Raw genomic sequence first — 23,229 nt, 5'->3', positions numbered from 1 at the left:
GGGAAGGGAGGTTTCATTATGCAGAGGCACTGCGCAGGTGCCCAAGGGTGACCCCCTTATAAGAAATGGATTCCTGAGCAGGGCCCTGGCTGGGTAGCTCAGTTAGAAGGTTGTCTCAATACATCAAGGTTCCAGGTTCAATCTCCGATAAGGGCACATGCAGGAAGCAACCAGTGAATGCATAAATAAGTGGAATCCCTCTCTCTCTCTCCAATAAAACCTATAAAAGGAAGTACATACTATCTCAATCTGCAAATCAGAAAACTTATGTCTAGACAAGTTAACTGGCCACCGAAAAGATTATGGCCAGTGAATGGTAGAGCTGAGACTTCAATCCTAACATTTATGGAGCATTTACTACCTGTTAGAATTTAGGTAAGTCGTCGTCGGCAGCCGTCCGTCTCGAGAGACGATGGTGTAGCTTCTTAAGAGTCTATCTGCACCGCCGAGAATGGTTGTGCAGTCCGACTCGGGAGTGACACGGTATCTGTCTCCTCCCGTGTTGAATCGACATCTTGCGATGACGCTGAAGCTACAGAGCCTGGGCAGGGTAATATGGAGGGTCTGCTGTTGCCCATGCAGTAGACCCCCCCTCTCTTCGCAGCTGAAGGGTCCAAGGGAAAGACGGAGTCAATACAGCTTGGCTTCAGGTGCGCCGCAGGAGTTGCCGGTGTTGACTACAACGTCAAACCGCCTTAGGGACTCCGGCTCCGGATTTTCTGTCGGGGTTTACTCCCTTAGCCTTTCCCCTGAAGAGGTATGCCGCAAGGCAGCGGAGGTTTTTTGGAGTCAGAGTTTTCCTTCTCTGATGTACCCTGACTGGAAGATCGAACCAGCGACACTTAGCTCGCAGGCCGACGCTCAATCCACTGAGCTAAACCAGCCAGGGCAATTAGGTAAGTATAAGTTAAATAATTATGGTATTATAAATTCTCTAATTACTTATCACTTCTTTAACATAATCTTCCGCTATTTATTTCTAGCATTTATGTGGCAGAATCTTATTTGCCCACAAATACCCACTCTTCCTGCATATTTTGCGCAAGGCTGCTGTATGACAGATGCCAGGCACTCTTTCCCAGCTTCTCTTGCTGCTCGGTGTAGTCATGTGACACCGTTCTGACCAATGAGATGTAAGAGGAAGTCTTAGGCGTTCCCTAATCCATTTCTCTTCTCCATGCCTGTAGTAGCCACTGTGGGATCTTGACATGACAAGCATGAGGATAAAAATGAAAATAAGGATAAGATGAAAATGGCAGAGCTAAACAATGCTCTGATTCACCCCTACACTGCTGGCTGCCTACCACCAGGCTCTGGCTGACGAGGAATTATAAGCCTTTATTTGCTTGTCACCATAGGGTAGGCTTTTATAAGTTGTGGTCAAATGTATTCCTAAGTGATGCTGTTTCCTAAATGGCCTTCATCATTGTTGTTCTGTCCCTTTACAGGGGAACACACTGCCCACCAGCTCAACACCAGCCAGCATGTAACTGAAGCTGAAGCTTAGCCGTACTAGGGATACTGACTCACTGTCTTAACTGTATTACCTTTGAGACCTGTGGCACTTTGTCACCTGAGTCAGCACCTCAGTTTTCACAGCTTCCATTTGTTTTTACAAGATAAGGGCAAATCAGGAACATGGTCCAAGAGCTGTGTAAAGACACTGCTCAAAGGTGGCAATACTGCCACCACCAACCATTGAATGGGACGCCAACACCCCGCTGTGCTTTAGCTGACAAGGGAAACCGGGGTTCACTGTGGGGAAGGTGGTTCACTGTCAGTCAAGTGCTTGAGTCAAAGTCTGGCAGTTTGAAAGTCAAATGCACAGAGTGAAGGACAGCCTGTATTCTCTCCAGTGGCAGCCCTAGCATGCCAGGTTCCTTTTTAAGCTTCCAAATCAGTTACCTATTGCTGAGCAAGAAACTACCACTAACTCAGTGGCTTAAAACAATGCCTATTATTGCTGTGGTCCACCTGAATGGTTCTGCTGACCTGGGCCAACTTAAGCTGATCTTAGGTGGGCTCGCATGAGTGTTTCAATCACTCTGTTGACAGGTCCGTTATGGGGGAGAAGGGAAGGGGGGCTGGTCTGGGAGGGCCTCACTCACCTGTCTTACAGGTGGCTGGTGATCAGCTCTGGTGAACGGGTGGTTGGGCCATGCGGTCTCTCATCCTCATGTGGTGGTGGCAGGCTTCCAAGAGAACAATCAAAAGCTGGCAAGGTGTCCTGAGGCCTAGGCCAGGAACTAGCAAAATCTCTATTTTGGTATTATATTGATTTATATTGTCTTGTGCTATAACAGAATGTGTGCCAGCACATTCTGTTGACTAAGGAAAGTCACAAAGCCATTCCAGTTTCAAGAGGTAGGCAAAAGCCCCACCGCCACCCCGCTTCTTGATGGGAGAGATTGCAAAGTCGCTTTGCAAAGGGTGTGGGTATAGGAAGCATTGCCGAACAGGGGCTATTTTTTTAAATCAGTCCACCACAGTGCCCAGACTGAGAGCTTTTCATGAAGGGGAACACCATGGGCAGAGCAGAGATGAACAAAACCTTGGTAGCAGAGAGATGGTTGGGTGGACAAAATGGAAACAATCCCACAGTGGACAAAGAATGAGCAGCAAAGAGGGCAGAGGAAGAGGCCAGGGACACAGACTAAATGACAATGCCATTCTGGTAACTCCTTAAACACTGGCTTGTACTGGGTGCTTAACACATGTGTCAAGCACTTTGCAGGTACGAGCTCACTTAATCCCAAATTACTCCTATGAGAAAGGTTCTATTATGAGTCCCATTTACGGAGGAGAAACTTGAGATTCAGAGAGCACTAGGTAACTTGAAAAGGACACACAGATGAGAAGTGCAGGAAGCAAGACTTGAAGCCAGGTCTCTTGGCATCAAAGCACTGGCCCTAACTACGACACTGTTCTGTATCCAAGGTAACTTGTCTTCCTGTCCCTACTTCAGACCCACTCATCCCACCCCACCTAGGCCTGGATCACTGCAGCATCTGATGACTTCCAGTTTGATGACTTCCAGCCAACCTTTTCTGTGGAAAGCCAGAGGGTAAATACTTTCAGTGTTGTGTCCCAATTACTCAATTCTGCTGCCAACGTAGGGTGAGAGCAACCAGAGACAGTTTGTAACTGAATGGGTGTGGCTGTGTCCCATAAAACTTTACATACAAAAATTGTTTTAAATAAATAAACTAAGTAAAAGTAAATCATTTTCCAACCCCTGCTTAATCCAGTTCTCTACCTTGCAGCCAGAGTGAGCCAAATGTTGACCCTGCCATTCCTTGCCCATCCAGTATCTTCTGGATCAGTTCCAACTTGCAGCATGGTTTACAGCCTTGCAATCAAAGCATAGCCCCTAAACCACCGTCATCACCATCACCTGGAAGCTTGTTAGAAATGCAGTCTCAGGTCAAACCCAGACCTGCTGAATCAGAACTTGCATTCTCAACCAATGAATGCATAAGTAAGTGGAATGACAAATCAATGTCTCTCGCTCTCCCTTCCTCTCTCTAAAAATCAATCAATCAATAAAAAATTAATTAAAGAACTTGCATTCTAACAACACTCCCAGGTGATCTGCACACTCCAGTTTGAGAAGCTCTAGCTCAGTGGTTCTCAACCTTCCTAACACCGCAACCCTGTAATACAGTTCCTCATGTTGTGGTGACCCCCAACCATAAAATTATTTTTGTTGCTACTTCATAACTCTAACTTTGCTACTGTTATGAATTGTAATGTAAATATCTGATATGCAGGATGTATTTTCATTGTTACAAATTGAACATAATTAAAGCACAGTGATTAATCACAAAAACAATATGTAATTATATATGTGTTTTCTGATGGTCTTACGCGACCCCTGTGAAAAGGCTGTTCGACCCCCAAAGGGGTCGCGACCCACAGGTTGAGAACTGCTGCTCTAGCTTCAAGACCTCTGGTGTCCTGGTGCCTCCTTACCTCTCCCACCTCTTCCTTGGCTACTGAAGCCTCCTCCCACCCCATCCCCACTCTCCAGCCAAATTGAAAGGCTCTTTTCACCTCTGTGCTTAATGCATCTTTCTCCAGCCCAACTCCCTTCACTTAGCAAATTCCTACCCATGGCTGGATCTTGACTTAGACATCACTTGTTCTAAGCGGCCCTCCCTGAACTGCACGAGGTGCCCCTCTTACATTTCCATAACCCTTCTCCCCACCCCCCACCCCCCACACTATGAGACGTCTTCTTTCACTGCCTGTCTCTCACAACAGTTTGTGTGCTCATGAGAGAGAGACCACATCTGTCTCGGTCATCACTGCCTGTGTTCTTAGTACCTGGGGACAACAGCCACTGAGTAACAACTTGTTAAAAAAACGCAGGGCAACACACCTCACCCCCTTTTCCCCCAGGGCAGAAGTCCTACACAAATACTGTTTAATCAACCTGTGGGTACAAGTTTCCCTAACCTTCCACCTGGCTCCAAGTCTATGAAGAGTCCTGCATAGCCTCCAAGATTTCATTTCTCACTAAGCCTGGTGGTTTTTCATATCAGCAAATGTTTACCATCTGGAGAAGGCCCGAGGGCCTAAGAGATTTCTGGGTAAAATTCTTGAGCTACAAATTTGAGCTATAAATCAGCCACAAGCCAAGACTTGAATTGTATTTATGAGTGTGTGTGTATGCGGTGGGGGGGTAGAAAAGGGGCATGGGCAGAAGGTTCTAGGCAAGGAAAAAGAAGACTTGAAGGCAGGACCCCGGGCAGTAAGCCTACAGAGCTATGAACTGATATGCTTTCCCACCTGAGTCCAGTGTCAATTCTGTACAAGCAATGATCCCAGCTTTGCTGATGGGAAAAGTCTCCCACACCCAGACACTGAGATCAGGTGAGGCTTCCATAAGGAATCATAGCCAGGGCAGCCACAGGCTGTTCTCCAAAAAGATGAGACCCCTCCCAAAATCTGACATCCAGTCCAGAGGTTTCTACAAGTTCCTTTATTAACAAAGCAAAGTATAAAATAACAAGGTCCCCAAATGACCCATATGATTAAAAGTGCAAATTTACTCCAACCTGAAATAGAAAACAAATGGCAGGCCTCAACTATTTAGGCCACGGAAATTTGGTGTGATTAAAATGCTTTTAATCACACAACTGTAGCAGCTGAACCATATTTGATTAACTCTTTGGTCTCTGTTATTGGAACAAAACATGCTGTGACTGCAGCTGACATACTGCATCATAATACACAGTTTGGGGTCACAAAACACATTAAAAATCACAATAAAATAAGAGGAATGTTTTAAAGTCAAGTGACTAAGGCACTTTTTTTTTTAAAGCAAAAGGTGCTAAAAATATTCCTGAATATCTGATACTTCAAAAATCAGATTATATATAATTTAGCTGCATGTTTTATTCTCTCTGTATAGATGATCGCATATACCTTCACCCGCTCCCAATTTATACTTGCTTTATCGCCACCAAATCATGTGCTATGTAGGTATAAAAAAATAAACAGTAGGTCTAAGGAACAGACATGTGATTTTTAAAAAATTAACAAATGCCACATGATAACACTGAATTTCTCTCCCTCTCAAGGGACACTGGGAATGTTAATGAGGTTAATTTTTTCCACTACTGGGGAGGGAGGTAATAACCTTCCTCTCTTCATGGAGGGGGATAGGTTAAGTCTTTGGCATCAAGGTCGACAGCCACATTTTACAGAAAAAGTGACTTGCTCCATGAGGATAAAAGAGATGCTTTGGAAGCAGCTAGGTTAATCCCTTCAGAACGCTAGGATGTCCATTTTGTGGGAGCCGCGGAGTCAGAAAGGGACAGACAAAGTGTTCTTGGCCGTGGGAATGGTAACGAGCCTAAGAAACTTGGCCCGAAGGCCCAGCACTTTTCCTGGTGTTCAAAGCCACCAGCTATCATTGCTAAGGCCCAGGCAAGGACACTACTAAAAATAATAATTATTATTAATTTTAAAATAAGAATAAAATGCAAATTAAAAAGAAACAAGTTATTCTGCAATCCTTCCTGGTGACTCATCTGCAAACTCCGACCTATCCTAGGAGCTTAGCCCAACTCACCAGAAAGGAAATGCCAAGAACTGGCCCCTCGTGGTTTTTGCTGGATGATCTGACTATAAAGAACATCTCCAGGATAGAGGGTCCTTCTGGGAATTGTGAGTTAAGTGTTATCTGTGGCCATGTTAAGTTTTTTTGGTTTGTTTCTACAATAAAGCTTAGCTCTGAGAGATAAAAAAGACTGAAATATCACTCCCCCAACTATGAGTAACAACATCATATCGATAACAATAAATACAACCTTATACATACTTGGGGGGTTAGCTGTGTAAGGCAAAGGTCGGAAACTGGTAGCCTGCAGGCTCAACCAAATGTTTTGTCTGGCCCACATGGTGTTTTGGACATTTTAAAATTATTTTGTTTAAAAATCGGAAAGTTTCGCTTAAAAAAAAATCTTGATTTCCAGCCCCTCTGTACCCTCTTTCCCAGCACGGCGCCAAGTAATGGCCCTTCAAACAAGCAGTCCCCACTGCCCGCCCACCCCTTCTCTACCGTGTCTCTGCAGGCTGCTGAGTTTGCGACCCCTGACTCTGAAATAGCACATACCTAAAAATGTGTTTCCTAACCCAAACCTCTCTTCCACACTCATATGATTTCCACCCCATCTCCCCTTCCTTCCACTTCCACCTTAAGTCCTCCCTCCACAGCCCTTCAGATTTCTCTTGGTTCCCTGGCATTCTCCCTTCTTTCACTTCAGTTTCATTTTGAAAAAAAAACCCTCACCTCCTACTCTCAGCCAGACAGAGAGCACTCTAGGGTGGCTCCCAGCACTGGTCAGTGGGAGTTACTGAAGGGTGTCTCGTGGCAAAATGGCTGAGTCATTTTCCCCAAACATTTTCTCTGGGCACTGGTTGTGGACAATTAATCTTAAAAAAAGAGAGAGCGAGCGAGCAATTCTGAGCCTTCCTGTATAAGAATATTTGCTAATATGAATCTCCAGTACCAAGTATACACAGAAAATGTGTACTTTTCTGATCAAGGTCATGATGGAGCCCTAATAAAATACAGAACTGAGTTTTAATTTAAGTGCCTCGGGCAACCATCACACCTGGCTAATATGCCATATTATTTTATTTGTACACAGTACATGTTTGGGATTATTAAGCATTGACCAAAATTGATCGAAATCTCTAAGTTTTGGTTACCATGTACAGAGAACAATTGCTCAGCATGGCATTTAAATAAAACATTAATATTTTAAAAATTCACAAAAACAACGCCCCATTATTTTAAAAAAATAATAAAATTTTAAAATCTTGAGGATGGATGAGGCTTTGGGTAATTAACCTGAAGAAAAAAGTATCAAAACCCTACAAGAACAGTATATTATCAGACTTAAACTTCAAAACACTATTAAGATAAGAAAAAAAAAAAAAAGAAACCTATCAACTCAGTTAGAAGTATCTGGAAAATTCAGCTTCTTAAAGCTTTATAATGCCTCCAAGAGCCTTGCTGTTCCCGGCCCCAGTAGCCTTAATGACTACAGGGGAAATTGTGGCTGACTAGGAAACATTATAAGATCTAATTCCTGTTGGCATTTACTTTAAAAAGTAATTTTTGAAAACGCTGTGCAGTTTATATCTTTGCAGGAAGTAGATAGGCTGATCCCTTCACTAAATGCAGTACCTTATAACCTAATGCTGACCTCAAAAGCTAGGAATGACCTTTGTGGTATCAAGGGGAACTTTACCCAAAACAGCCTCAAAGAGAAAGCACAGTCCAGGGTTGCCAAGTACATAAAAGTCTCTGCAGTTCTGATGAGGATTTCCTATAAATTATTTATTCACAATGATTTCCTGCAGTGGCTGAGTAGGTCCCCTAAAGAAAGTTTAAAGAGTTTCCTTAAAATAACTCAGAAGTTAAACAATGGCCCTATTCAGGTGGTTACTTCTATCTTCCAAGTTTTATCTTTAAGGGTCTAAGGGAGCACATGTCTTTGTTTTTTTTTAAAAAAAAAATACCACAGTATAACACAGGGACTGGCTGTAGCTTCTATTAGGCGAGTATATGATGGACCATTCTAAACTTGTAATTGTGAGCTGTTAAGAAATTTGGGAGGACAAGGAGGGATTTCATAATGGGCTCCTCCTGGCTGCAAAATACACTCAACCTGGTGATATTTTTGTCCAAAGACAAAAAGGAGCTAGCTGATTGATGACAAGAGCTATCTCCCTCCATCTTCACCCATCTCCTCCTGCTCTCCTCTACTAATTTCTCCTCTGTGAACTGATCAGGGAGTCATTGATCTTCAAGTACAGAGCCCAAAATACTGAATATATATAAGTGAAATGCTTTGCAAGACCTGTGCTGAACCAATCGCTCCTCCAAGTTGCTTTAGGACCACTTAAAGGTGGCTTGGGCAATGGGAGAAAAACTTTCCAACTACTAACCATTACTGAGTATTGAAAGCGCTAACTACATGCTAGGCACTGTAGTGGGCATTTCCTCTTCATTAACTCATTAAACTCAGAAATAAATCTCACGCAAAGGAGTTTGCTTAAAAGCCTCAAAACAAAAAAGGTTTCTGTCTCCAGCCAGCGGCAAATCCCAGTGAGACCGTGACAGGCAGAGACTAAAATACATCTTTGAGACCCAACATGTTTTCTGCCCTCACCACTGTTGTCTTAAACATGCATTTTGTTGCTACTTTGCACTGTGCCTGGCTCACAGTGCACACTCAGTGAATGGGTGTTGACTGGTACACATTCTGGCATGTGTCTGGAGGAATGTAAAGCAAGACTGCACATTTCTTAATAGTCAATGTAGCTAGCCTCCCTTTCAGATGCAACACTTGGCACCAGCAATCACCATAAAACAAAAAATAAAGTGCTATTTGCCCTGGAAGTTTCTCTAACTCTTGACTGCCTCTCAACCTGTGTGACGTACTTCTTCACAACCCCATCAAACACCTGTGATCGCACCATTTAAAAAATACATTAATATTAATTTAAAGAGTGGAAAGAATGTTCCTCAGAACAGTAGCCCCTAAAATAGAACCTCAATTCCAGTTGTAGATATTCATGTTAGAAAAAAGACAATCAGGAACACAGGCCCTAGCAAGTAGTTATGCCAAATAAACATTAACTTCTTTAAATGTGAGGGCCAGAGATCTGAATCTCAAAAACCAACAGAGGGAACCTTCCCTGTTGCTAGTTCTTGCTTCCTTCACTGGGCTTCCCTAAAATCCGCGGATCCTGCTACACAACCATTTCACAGAAACCAACATGTGAACCAACCCTTAGCCGCGGCTGTTGGACGTTTTTCCAAAGCCTACCCAGGACACTCTGGCGGATGTGAGAAGATGCCATAATTTTACTGGATTGTGGACCCAAGAGTGGCATTTAAGCCACCAAATGTCATCCTCGGAATTTTCCAATACCTCCTGCAGTTCATCTTCCTGGAGTTGAACTGGCTTCATTGCCATCTCCACCCCCATCTGGTGGGAGAGGCTTTAGGAGCGTTAGGCCCGGTAGGGCCACTGTCAGGGTTTATGGTTCATCTTTAGGGAACCCCTGGGTGTGCTGACTCCGGGGTAGTGGGCACCTGGCAAGGTAGCGGGGACCCCCATAGGCCCGGAGAAGCTGGGGCAGCCTTCGCCATGTGGACAGCAACCGCGCGGCCGCGAGTTCCCGGGCGTGATTATCGAAAGCAGCCAGAAGGTCAACTGGGGCAGCTTCACGCAGTACCTTGGGCAGTGGGCCCACTTCGGCTACCGCGCCACCAGGGCCCAGGACGCAGTGGAAGAGTGTCTGGCGTCGCAGTAGGCAGTCTCTAAGAAACCGCACCAGCTGTTCCAAGCGCTTGCCCAGGTGCGCCTCACCCCAGCCTTGCTCTGGAGCCCTCTCACGCAGCAGTACGGCAAGCAGCGCCGTCTTGAGCACGTATGAGGACAGGATGCGTCCCCATTGGCTGGCAGCCGTCGGGTCCAGCCCGTGGGCGCCCAGGTCTCGAAGGGCTTTAAGCAACTGCAGGCACTTGAGGTAGCAGGCACCTGGAGGGGCCCGTTCCTGCAGCCAACCCAGCAGCTTCTGCTCCTGGCGCGCTGTGTTCATGCCCCACAGTGCATCCGCACGCAGGCCTCCCGGGAGCTCTGACAGGGGCCCGAGGGGCAAGGGCTGTGGTGGTGGAGCCACGAGGAAGACACCGTCGCCCACATGGACAGCGGGAATGAGACGCACGGCCATGGAAAGGCGGCAGCAGCCATAATCGGTGCGACAGGGCAGGATGTGCAGGGTGGGAGGCTGCTCCAAGCCGCCCGGGGTTAGGCTGACCCGACAGCGCTCCTCCAGGCTGTAGCGCACGGTGGCCAGGGAGCGCTGCAGATGTGACTGGAACCAGCGCAGCACCAGGGTGGCCGAGAGGTGGCGCCGCCCGCGCACATCCACACAGAAGCCGTCGGCGAAGGGTTTGCAGTCCCGGAGCCAGTGGCCCCCGGAGGCCCCCGGCGGCGCCTTGAGTGCGCACACGAAAGAGCCATGAAAGGCTGGGGCCAAAGTGGGCTGGGTGCCCGGGCTCTGCGGCTCCAGCGCCACTAGCGGTGGCAGGCGCAACGGCACCAGCACGTCGAAGGCGTCGGGCCGGCGAATTTTATGCTGCTCGTAGGCGCTGCCCACCTGGATGAAGTCTCCACGGAAGGCCAAGGCCAGTGTCCCCCCGGGAATGGGGCCCGGGGACGCCCGGGCGCGGCCGGCCCGCACCAGCTCGCCCACGATCCGGCTCACGTGTGCCTTGCTGTGGCCCAGCACGTGCGGCGAGAGGCGCACCTCGTGCTCATAGTAACTCTCCAGCAAGATGCCGAGGCTGGGCTCTTGGAAGTGTCTTGGAGAGTACGGGGAGTGGCCCCCCAGGCGGGGAGATGGGGGCAGGAAGCGCTGGCGGACAGCGTGGCGACAGCGTAAGAGGATGTAGCCGAGTAGGAGCAGGACGGACACCTTAAGAAGAGGGAAGCCGCCGTCTGCGTCGTCCGCGCCATCCGGGGTCTCGGCCCGGGCTCCCCCACTCCCTTGTAGGACATGGTAGAGGCACACGATGGCAGTGACCAGGCCGGTCACCAGGGGCCAGAACACGCGCAGGTTGAGGGTGTAGTGCACCGACATGCCAGGCGCCCGGGCAGCCCAGGGCGCGAGCCCCGGCTGCGCCCCCCGCCCGGCATGCGCGCAGCGCCCCAGCAGCCCCGCTGTCCCGGTCTCCTTCGCCTCCGCGGCGGCTCCCCCCTTGCAGGGACGGGGGAAGCCGCCCTCCGGCTCGGCCTCCTCTCCCAGCTCAAGTTCTCTTTCCAGCTGCGGCCCGCCTTGCACTCCCAGGCCCGGGGCCGCGCCCTGCGCGGGTTGTGCGCTGCGTCCGGCCCGGCGGCCCTCCCTACCCGATGCTCCGGCGGGCAGTGCACGGCCAGCTTCTGGCCCGGCTGGACTCACCTCCTACCATGGGCGGCCCTCCTGATGCCGGACCCCCAGCCGCTCTCCGCGCTCGTTCCCGTTACTTGGGCTCAGGGACTTTCCTCTTCCGAGGGGAGGCGAGGCCGCGCCAGCTAGCGGAGAGGAAATGCCGAAGTCTGTAGCGGCGCTCCGAGTCGGCGGGCGGGCGGGCGGGGTCGGCCTCCTCCCAGGCCTCCGCCTTAAAGCGACGCTGGACGGCGGGAGGGACTTGGAACTGGTCTCCTGCGGGCCATCCCCGTTCTCCCTCCCCTAAGGCATAACTGGAAAGGTCCTGATTCCGGGGCGGTGGCCTTGTCTAGGGAGCTTCTGGAGTTGTGCTCACAAGAAGTTAGTTACACTGGGAAGTCAAAAGGAGAAGAAAAGAGCTCACACCGAGACTGCCTCCCCCCACCCCCCACCCCGGCTACCCTCAGCAAGTCAAGGTGGCATGGTATTGGTGGTGTGGCAGGCCCCGAATGAAAGAGGCCCTGCCAGAGTACCGATGTCCTACTTTATATAAACCAATATTTATTAAGCATCTACTGTGTGCCAAGTAGGAGGCTAAGTGCTGTGGAAATAGCAGTTGACAAAACAGAGAAGGTTTCTGTCCTTCGTAAACCTTGGAAACCCAAAGAAAAGGGATCCCATAGCAAAAAATGCTCTGAATGAAACAAGTCTGTATGAGGGAGTGAGAAGCTGGGGTTGCCTCATGGGAGCTGGAGACTCTCGGTGAGGTGACATTCGCTTTGAGATCTGAATGAGGAGGAGCCAGCCTTGGGGATAACAATAACAGTCTTTACTGTGTATCAGTACTGGGCTAACCACTTTACACATGTTCACTCTTTATATTAATCCTATGAAGTGGATGGGCATTACCCCATTTTTCAGACGAGGAACCCAGGGCACAGGCAGATTCGCCTGCTTGCCCAAGGTCATCCAGCGTTAGCAGAGTTGTGCCTTAAACACAGGCACACGGGCTCCAGAGAAAGCAGCGGTCAGGACTCAGGAAGGGACCAGAAATTCCCCTTCCTCAACTCCCGGGAATTTGTCTGTGTACTTTGTCAGGGCCTACATTGGGACCTCAGTCCAGGGAAGCTTTTGTGTTGTTGCATAACTAGGGAGTATTCCTTGAAATAATCTGGATTGAAATAATTAACTTATTTACACTCATTGCACACCTTGCTCCCACCATTAATTAAAGAGCAAGGGTGAAGGGGAAAAAATGTTCAAAACCCAGCTGACACCTGGGAATCAGGACTGAGTATGGTTTCTGCATTAAGCACCGAGATTACTCCCAGGAGATCCTGGGCTGAGCCCCTTAGAGCTAAGTAAACCTGCTTTCAGATCCCACCTCCACTGCTATTAACTATGAGACCATAGTCCCCATCAGTTAGGATTCTTTGGGTTGTAAGTGACAGAAACACAGCTCAAAAAGAATTGATTGTATTGTGTTAGCAGACATCTAGGGGATCCTACTTCAGTAACACAGAATCTAGTTACTCTCCATAGGCTTCCTAGCTCTGCTTTCTTCTAAGTTGGCTGTGTCCTCTGTCTGGTCCTCTCCATATGCCCCTGGCTGCTCTAGGCTCACGTTATCCTCAGTGCAGAGGAAAAGAAAGCTTTTCTTGCCTGAAAGTCACAGTAAATGCCATGCCTTGGGGTAACCTCAGGTCATGCGCTAAAGTGAACACATTAGAGAATGCACTGATTAGCCTGGCCTGTTGGAGTTTTATGGACTGAATTGTGTCCCCTCAAAATGCATAGGTTGAAGTCCTAACCCCCAACATAGCCATATCTGGAAACAGGGCCTTTAGGAGGTAGTTAAGGTAAAATGAGGTCATAAAAGTGAGCCCTAATCCAACGGGACCAGCATCCTTATAAGAAGAGTTAGAGAGAGAGAGAAAGAGAGATCGCTCCTCATGCACATTCCAAGGAAAGGCCTTGTGCGGACACATGGAGAAAGTGATTGTCTGCAGGCCAGGAGGAGAGCCTTCACCAGAAACCTGACTTTGCCAGACCTTGATCTTGGACTTTCAGTCTCCGAAACTGTGAGAAAATAAATTTCTGATTTTTAAACCACCCAGTCTGTGGTATCTGTTATCTACCCAGCCCCAGCTGAGTAAGACAGTTGGATACCCAACCCTGGAACTAGGAGGTGAGGTGAACCCTCCCCAAACCATAGGGACCGTGGGTGGGGTGTCCCCCTAGGAAAGTCAGGGTGTTGTGCTGGAGAAGGGGGGAGGGATGTTTCAGCATGGGAAAGCAACAGGTGGCCACCATATTTAGATAAATCTCTTAATGTCACTTTGCTTTAATTTTTCCATTTATAAAATGGGGGTAATACAGGGTAACTTTACTTTTTCCCTAGTAGATATGGCAGCATGCTATCACCAACCATACAAAAAAGGGCAACACTCAATCAGCAAGCATGTTATGTAAATATTTTAGGCTTGTGGGCTACAACTACTAGGGTTGGCTGTTGTAGTTCCAAAGCAACTATGTTCATTTTCTGGGGCTGCTGTAACAAAGTACCACAAACAGAGTGACTTAGAACAATAGGAATTTATTCTCTCACAGTTCTTGATGGACAGACAGCTGTACTCCCTCTAAAGCAGCGGTTCTCAACCTGTGGGTCGCGACCCCTTTGGGGGTCAAACGACCCTTTCACAAGGGTCGCCTAAGACCATCGGAAAACACATATATAATTACATATTGTTTTTGTGATTAATCACTATGCTTTAGTTATGGTTGGGGGTCACCACAACATGAGGAACTGTATTAAAGGGTCGCGGCATTAGGAAGGTTGAGAACCACTGCTCTAAAGCCTTTAGGGCAGAATCCTTCCTTGCCTCATCCTGCTTCTGGTGACTCCAGGTGTTCCTTAGCTTGTGGCTGCATCACATTAACCTCTGCCTCCATCTTCACATGGCCTTCTCTGTGTCTATCTCCTTTTCTTTGTCTTGTAAGGGACACCTGTCGTTGGATTTAGGGCCCATGTGGATAATCCCAATGATCTCATCTAGAGATCCTTAAGTTAATTATGTCTGTAAGACCCTTTTTTCAATTAAGGTCACATTAGCAGGTTCCAAGGGTTAGGGTGTGAACATCTTTTTTTGATGGAGGTGGGGGGTAATATTGGAAAAGCTCAGTTTTCTTTCCACTGTCTCATTCACTGCTCACACAGAACACTTCACTTGTGACCCTTTAGTCACCAGACATGTCCCCCTCACCCCCCACAACAAGCAATTCTCTGTAACACCAGCTCGGTGTCCTATAATTTAACTCCACTTTGACATTACCCACAAGACCGCTCCCACCCCAGTTCAGATGCCAGTCGCCAAGCGGTAGGCCCCAGGTGACCCACAACCTCTCTCCAACTTGGCTACAAGTCAGAGGCTCCCACATCCCCTTTCTCAGGTTTGATTAGTTTTCTAGAGTGGCTCACAGAACTCAGGGAAACAATGTTTACTAGCGTATTAAAGGACATGATAAAGGATACAGATCAACAGACAGTTGAAGAGATACGGAGGGCGAGGTCTAGGAGGGTCCCGAGCACAGGAGCTTCTGTCCCCAAGGAGTTGGGGTGCGTTACCCCTTTGGTGTGTGGTTGTGTTCACCAACCTGGAAGCTCCCTGAACCCCCTGCTACTGGGATTTTGTGGAGGCTTCCTCACACAGGCCTGATCACTTATTAACTCCATTTCTCTCCGGAGAAGTAGGGGAGGTGACGCTGGAAATCCCAAGCTTCTAATCATTGCTTGGTCTTTCTGGTGACCAGCTGCCACTCAGGAGCCCACCCAGAGTCACCTCCTTGGAACAAAAGATGCTCCTAGTGCTCTTATCACTTAGGAAATTACAAGGGTTTTAGAAGCTCTGGACCAGGAACCAGGGGTGGAGTCCATTCTATATATTTTTATTATCTCACACGGGCCGCTGTTCACCCCACTGTACCAGATAAAAGATGTGTTCTGTTACTGTTTTTCCTGCCTGTAATTGGTTTCCTTAGCTCACTTCTTCTGGGTTCAAAGTACAGGCCTCATAACTTTGCACTTGGAAAATCTGTATGTGTCAGAGCAAATACAAATGTACTTATTCATTAGTTTACTACCCCCCTTTTATGGGTTCTTACTGTGTGCCAAGCAGAGGGGAACCTGAAGGAAAACAGGATGCTCTGAGCTGACAGATTAAAACTGCACAACGTGGGTGGGTTCAGAAAACTGCCACTGTTTTGTAGACTTTAAAAAAAAAAAAATCCTCACCTGAGGATATGTTTACTGATTTTAGAGAGAGGGAAGGTAGGAAGGGAGAGAGGGAAGGAGGGAGGGAAAGAAGGGGGGAGGGAGGGAGGGGGGATAGAGAGAGAGAGAGAGGGAGAGAGAAACACTGATGTAAGAGAGAACCTACCTGGGATCGAACCTGCAACCCAGGTATATGCCCTGGCCCGAAATCAAACCTGCACCCTTTTTGGTGTATGGGATGGTGTTCCAACCAACTGAGCCACCCAGCCAGGGCGTTTTGTAAACTTTTGATGATTATTTTATTAAAAATTTCCTTTAATCTTTAATATGTGACAAAGGCCACTCCTGTTTTTAACAGCTTAGCAAATATATGCACCCAGCTCTCCCAACATTTCTGATATCCCAGAGGTGTGTCCCACAGAGGAAGAAGGGCAACACAACGCTGATGAGAAGAAAAGAGAAAGAGGAGGTAACTCATTTTCCACGGAAGCCTGGGGAAGGCTCATGGGACAGGACATATGTCCAGGCTTTGAAGGATGGGAAAAGACAATACTGTATATCATATATACCATGCGCCTCCTGGACGCAGCCCTTCCCATGCAGTATCTCCTGAAATGCTCAAAACAAGCCCAGTGAGGTGGGTGCTGCTATCAATGCCATTTCAAACAGGGAGAAGGTGAGACTGAGAGAGGGTGAGTAACTTACTCAAAGTCACATAGCTGGCAAGGCTACTTGAGAGCTGGGCTCTTATCCCTGGTGCTTCTTTCCCTTTCAACATTGTAAAGCGTTTTATTGCACAGAAAGAGAATTCTGGGGAGGCAGGTAGTTTATGTTTGTATCTGTCTCCATAACCAGCTGATGAGGTTCTTAGAAGCAGGGGCTTTGTCATAGTCATCTTGGTATTAGAAGCATGGAATACCCTGCCTGGAATTTCATAGAGGTTTGTTGAATGAATGAATGAATGAATGAATGAATGAATATTTTTACCAGCAGAAATTCAGGAGGCCATTACAGGTAATGGAAACAAAATATGCAAATGCACAGAGGTCCAGGAGCATGTGGCAGTTGGGGGAGACGGGACACTGGTCCGATTGTTACAGAAGTCTGGAGTTTGTGAGTGGATGCTGGGGCATTCCCTGGCCATCCATTCCACCCTTCTCCCAGCAAGCCTTCTGCAGCTTGGGCTAGAAAACGAAACACATTCCTACATTCCCTGGCACAGGGACAGGAGCTGCCCAAGACACCTGCTTTGCTAGTGCAGCTGGCAGCAGAAGTGGGTGATTTTGTAACCCACAGCTGGGGCTTGATTCCACAGGCAGCCTCACAGTGGGGCAGAGGCAGCAGCTCTCTCAGTGGCCAGCCCGCTATGTAACTTAGGAATCCTCTCTGGAAGTTCCAGAGTCCTTTCCTGCAGCTTCTCAAACTATCTGTAATAAATGATCTGTTGCTGTTTCTTACAGATTTCCTGTTGGTTCTACTATGCATGACTATTACACAGCACATGTCACATGCTACTCAGAACACCCACATGGGTGTATCCTCAATTAAGAGAGATGAGCACATCAATCACTCTTTTGTGGATGTCACAACAATGTTAAGTTGATGCAGATGTCTCTAAACACTTACTCTAAAGTGACTGAAGCAGGGCAACCAGTAACAAGAAGGCCTGACACCCAAGTTTGCCAACAATGCCACCCAATACTAGATGGGGACCAAGAGACCCAAACCAATCTAAGCAAGAGTGGGGGCAAAGGGGAGGTGAAGCAGGGGAGGAGGGAGGCCACATACACTGCAGTGCCTTACAGAGCTGGCCACAGCTCTGCAGACAGCTGGTTCCCCAGTCTGAATGGGACACAGAAGCCATGAGGATGCAGAGCTCAGAATTAAGCAGAAGGCAAGGGATAGGCAAAGGCTTTGAGAAAATAAAAATCATAGCAGGTTAGGGGAGGGTAGGAAGAAGCAAGGAGAACAATCAGCTAATCCAAGAATGGTTGGTATCAGAGTTGATGTTGGGGCGCAAGGGCTGCTGCCTCAGTTCCGTATGGATCCTTACAATAATCACTGTGAAACTCAGGGGTGATGATGGCATGAGCTGGGAGGCATTTTAGCCTGGTCCCCTAGGAAACAGAACCTAAAGGGACAGCTTGCATATGTATGTGTTCTGGGGAATGCAAAACCAATAAAGCCAGAGTGGGGACAGAGAGGAAGTGCAGCAGGGAAGGGAGGGGGATGCATACAATGCGGTGCTGCTGAGCTGGCCACAGCCCTGCGGCAAATATAACTGGCTCCCTATCACCACAGTCTTCGAAGATGCTGCACGGAGCCCCTCTGTCTCTAAACAGAGGTAGAGAAAAAGGGCAGCGAATGCAATGGGTGGTCCCTTCCCATTACCTGTCCCTCATCTGTCAAAGTAGGCTCACTGGACATTAAATGTCTGTACTTCCTGGCTGCAGATCTAGCTTGGTCTCTGCACATGCAGGCGGTCTCTCCTTCTGGGGTGGCTCCATGCAAAGGAAGTCCTTGGTTGGTGGCAGTGATGGCAGCTGGCTCTTTCCAATTCTGAAAATGGAGTGAATGGTCCCCAAGGATCCTCTGGGCAAGAAGCAAGGCAAGTAGAAAAGGCCAAATGGTTTGGGGTGGCCCATAGACCAGGTATGGTACAGGATGCTCCCGGGGGTGGGTGGGGAGTGGTGTCTACTAAGTTGATTCTGTAAGATGAATGGATCATTGCCAGACAAAGGGGACAGAGAAGGGCAAATGGAATCCTGGACAAATAAGAGCATGGTTTGGGTTTCAGTAGGTCTTATGTTTGAGTCTGAAGGGAGATATGTTAAGAGATGAGACTGGAGATCTGGTCACAACTTGTGTACCATGATGTTTGGTCAGAAGGCTCTTGGTTGCTAGTAACCCAAGACCCCACAAAATGGAAGTCTGGGGGTGAAGTGGCTCCAGGCTTGATTAATTTAATGGCTCACCACATCATAAGGTTTCTTCCGTCTTTCTGCTCTACCATCTACAGACTAGCTCTCCTCCTGGTTACAAAATGGCTGCCACAATTCCAAGCATCACATCCAGAAACACAAACATCCAACAGAAGATGAACCTAGCACCATGCTGGGACTTTATAGAAGTGGCTGTCTCTTATGCATCTCTAGTTTAGAGCAAGGAAATAGTTCACAGAGATTCTCCACCAAAACTTCCTGCGTGCTCCATGGCCTAGATTTGTGTCATGTCCAGACCCACACCAGTCACTGGCAAGAGAAATGGAGTTGCCCTGATTGCCTTATGTTAATTAGGACTTACCTTTGAGCTAGGGCTATAGTCACCTTTTTTGTTAAGAGTTGACACCTGGCCCTGGCTGGGTAGCTCAATTGGTTGGAGCACCATCCCAGTATGCTAAGGTTGCAGGTTTGACCCCCAGTCAGGGCACACACAAGAATCAACCACTGAATGCATAAATAAGTGGAACAACAAATCAATGTTTCTCTACTCCCCCCTTCACCTCTTTCTCATATCAATAAATTAAAATAAAATAAAATAAAGAGTTGATACCTGAATAAATTCAGGGTTCTCTTAATAAGGAAGAAGAGGGACTGATACATCAATGGATGTATTCATTAAGATATAAGTTCCGCTGTTGTTACAAAAACACCAGTCATGGTGTTAGGAACTCAGGCTCCCCCATCTCCTTGTTCCACCATGCATAGATGCTGCCCTGACGTCTATAGTGCAAGATGGCACTGCAGTCCATGGGAAGGAGTGAAAGAACAAAGGAAGGTCAGGACAGGGAAGTGCACATTCCATGTCAGCCCATTACATTGGCCCGAACTTAGTCACATGGTGGGATATTTCATAAGAAATATAGATTTGACCTTTGCCCCCATTTCTGGCACAGAGCTCCTTAGAACCCTTGGGATTTCTTAGGTATGGAGAGTGTCAAGGTGTTTTCTGTTATATTAATAAGGTGACTTTTTTCACCAGCATCTGAGGATGGGTGCTGGTTGCCAGGAGAACCAACCATGTGATTAGAAGACTGAAACTCCCGGTCCTTCCCATACCCCCACTCCCTATCTCCAGGGAGGAGAAAAGAGATGGAGATTGAGATCAAAAGTCAATGGCCAGTGATTTAATCAATCACTGGAGATGGCATAGAAGCTCCATGCCCTTCCCCTATGAATCGCACCTTCCATCTGCTATCCCTGAGTTATATCCTTTCATAATAAACTGGTGATCTAGTAAGTAAAATGGTTCTGAGTTCTGGGAGCCGCTCTAGCAAATTAATTGAGTCTAAGGGGAAGGGGAAGGGGCATATGTTGCCTGTCAGAAGTATAGCGGACAACCTGGACTTGCAATTGGCATCTGAAGTAGTGTCAGGGGGCAGTCTTGTGGGACTGTGCCCTTCATCTGTGAGATCTGACGCTATCGCTAGGTAGATAGTGTCAAAATTGAGTTGAATTGTAGGGCACCCAGATCGTGTTCAAACACTGCTTGGTGGCATGGGAAATTGCCCTTCCACACATTGGAATTGGTCCCAGAAATGTACATGGCCATATATAACAGCAAAGGAGGCTGAGAAGTGTAGTTATTATCTTACAACGTGTATCCTGCTGAAAATGTGTATTATTACTATGGAAAAGAAAAAGAAGAAATATTACGGGCCAACTGTCAGCCTTTGCCATAGTGGGGAACTAATAGTATCTACTCCATGGGCTGCTTTGGATCAGTTCTACCCTAACTGTGATTCATTATTTGTATGATTACTAATTAAATGTTTATATTTCTAAGTATACTGTAAGCTTTTCTTGTGAATAGGGGCCATATCTGTCCTGTACACACTCAATTACTAATTGTTGAATGACTGACTGAAAGATGAATGAATGATTCTTATTTCAGAAGTCCAGCAAAGTAGCCCTGTGTTGATAAAGAGATTTTCACTAGAGAATGTTCTTCCCTGGTCTGAATTTCCAAAGCCAGTCACGGTTTATGAGAGCCATGAATGATAAAACCAACATCAGTCAAAGGGAAGCTTTGGTGTGGCAGAGATGAAGAGCCAAGAGAGAGCAAATGAGTCTGTAATGCATTTTCTTTGTAATAAAATGGTGTGATATTAAATTCAGGGCCATGAGATTTACACTATAAATCCAAGATAATTAGAGAGTAAGAACTCAATTCCCTACCTGCTTCAGTTCTTCTAGTTTGAGTCATTTTATGGACATAAGACTTCCCACTGGCATTGTCTGATGATGTCATGATGAGAATTTTGACAGTCATTTAATTTCTGGCTGGAGGACCAATGGGGCCAAGAGACTCAGCACTGAGTGGAACATAAAATCACTGAGTGCAGAAAGCCACTGTCTGCAGAGCTGAGTCAGATATGAGGTCCCTTCTTCCCTGCTTCCTCTTATGAGAACGGATGGAGGTTAAGAGTCAGCATGTCCTGAGTGTATTGTTCTACAGGCAATGTCCTAATTAAATACTTCACATGGTTTTCACTCATTCAGTCCTCACCACACAGAACAACTTATGAGGCTGGTTCTATTTTTATCTGCATTTTGAGGATGGGGAAACTGAGGCAGGATACATACTTTGCCCCAGGTCAAAAAGCCAGAAAGTGGCAGAGTTGAGATTTGAACCCATGACTCCCATGCTGATACCTTTAACAACCCTCTCTACATGCTGCCTTGAGTCAGTTGTTTCCAAACAGGCATCAGACAATGTTTTCCAGGGTCTGGGGAAAAAGATCAAAGTAAGATAAACGAAGGGAATTTTTCATAAAGCCCAACTTACAGTGGAGTCTCCTCTTACAGGGTAGGGACATTTCAAAGTCAGTATGTAGCAAAATAAAATTGTATTTAGTTCAAATTGCCCTTGACAGATTGGCCTAGGGGTATGGATTACACATTTGTCATAACAGTGAATGGTCCACTTCTGTCTTATACATTTCACTGTATCTAAATTTTATCTCGAAAAAAATCATAAACACATATTGGATTCTAGTGACTAAAATGCACGCTGAATTGTTTAGGGGTGAAGTAAACTGGCCTCAGCAATTGCTTTTGAAACACATCAGAAAATCAGGGTGATTGATGGGTGGAGAGAGGGATGGATAAGTGGATAGACATATGATACAGCCAGTGAAGTTTAATGTTAACGGTAGAATCTCAGTGGTTGATATATGGGTGTTCTCTGTACAAGTCTTTTGATTTCTGTTTGCTTGGAAAAAATTTCAATGTAATGTTAAGAGAAAAACAATACATTTGAAAATCTGTTAAGGTGTTGCTAGTTTGGAAACTGGTATTTTGCTTCTCATTGGCCATCACAGTCAGATTTTCCTCCAGCACTGAAATCAAAGTTTCATCAGTTGAGCACCTGATGAAGGAATTGGTCTGAGTTTATGGGCCAAGTTATAGGAATAACACATATCTTTAAGCACTCAGCATGGTGCTTTGTAAGACATGGGCAATGGGAGAGAACACGAACAGCTCTTTAAGAACAGTCACTCAAGTAAAGCAATATTGCTCACATGATTTAAAGTGCTCTCTCCCACACACCAAAGCATTTTTTATGTAGCCAAATCCCAACAATTTAACTTTGCATATGATTTGGTTCTAATGCAGTCATTTAAAAACTCCTTTAAGAGTATGCACTTCTACTCTGTTGAATGTTAAAATAACCTTTTCTTCTAAGGAGAAAGTGATAGTAATGATAATCACGAGAAGTTGGTTTTTCTCCTTCAGTACTATCTTAGCAAAATGAAAAGATGGCGATCCTAGATCAGTCTCCCAAATCACTTCATCTGCCACTCCCATGTGGACCAGGCTTTGTCTGCCTGTTGCGTGCCCCATTATCTCCCCAGTGCCTGGCACAAGTGTCACTCTGTAAATAAATATTTGTTGAATTAATTTTACCAGCCTGTGAAATCTAAAGGGTTGGGGAGAAAAAAAAGTCTGCACCTGGATGCAAGAAGTCATTACTAAACCCACAGACTGAGAGACAGATGGGTCTGCTCTAGGGCCTAGCCCACACAGACATTCTGTGATCATCTAAGGACAAAGTCATCAAGGCGTTTTCACCAGCAAGAACAGAAGCGCAGCCTGGCCAGGATCCCCCCAGTATAACTCATACTCCATACACTTCACTTGGACAACTCTTCCCCAAGAAGGGGAAGTACTGCTCTTTTACGTGCCTCAAAAGCCAAGAGGACTCTCTCTTTTGACACCAAAAAAGGGTCACTTGGGATTTGCACCTCCCTGAGAGGACCACAGCAGAAAGGAACCCTAGAACCGCCCCCCTGGAGAGCAGAGTTCCCTGCACTATGGGTGGGCACAGTGGGAAATTCTGCCACTTACTTGTGAGACTTGGCTTCTTGGTACCTGGGTGTATCTACAGACTCACAACTGTTCACATTCCTGAGCCCCTGATGCTATGTGACAAGCACTGTGCCTTCCATATGTTATCACTAATGCTCATAGCCAACTTTTATATAACAGGTGGGTATTAAT

General features: G+C 46.8%; 1 protein-coding gene across 1 annotated transcript; it reads right to left on the bottom strand.

Moving 5' to 3' along the window:
- Window positions 1–5,405: 5,405 nt before the first annotated feature.
- On the bottom strand, window positions 5,406–11,630 carry ITPRIPL2 (ITPRIP like 2). Its single transcript, XM_090276958.1, has one exon. It carries the CDS (start codon window positions 11,170–11,172, stop codon window positions 9,565–9,567), a length of 1,608 nt encoding a protein of 535 aa, XP_090133084.1. The 5' UTR covers window positions 11,173–11,630; the 3' UTR covers window positions 5,406–9,564.
- Window positions 11,631–23,229: the final 11,599 nt, after the last annotated feature.

This window comes from Furipterus horrens, unplaced genomic scaffold, assembly GCF_987537825.1.
Source record: "Furipterus horrens unplaced genomic scaffold, mFurHor1.1.pri manual_scaffold_5, whole genome shotgun sequence".
Lineage (NCBI taxonomy): Eukaryota > Metazoa > Chordata > Mammalia > Chiroptera > Furipteridae > Furipterus > Furipterus horrens.
This window is presented reverse-complemented; position numbering and strand designations above follow the sequence as displayed.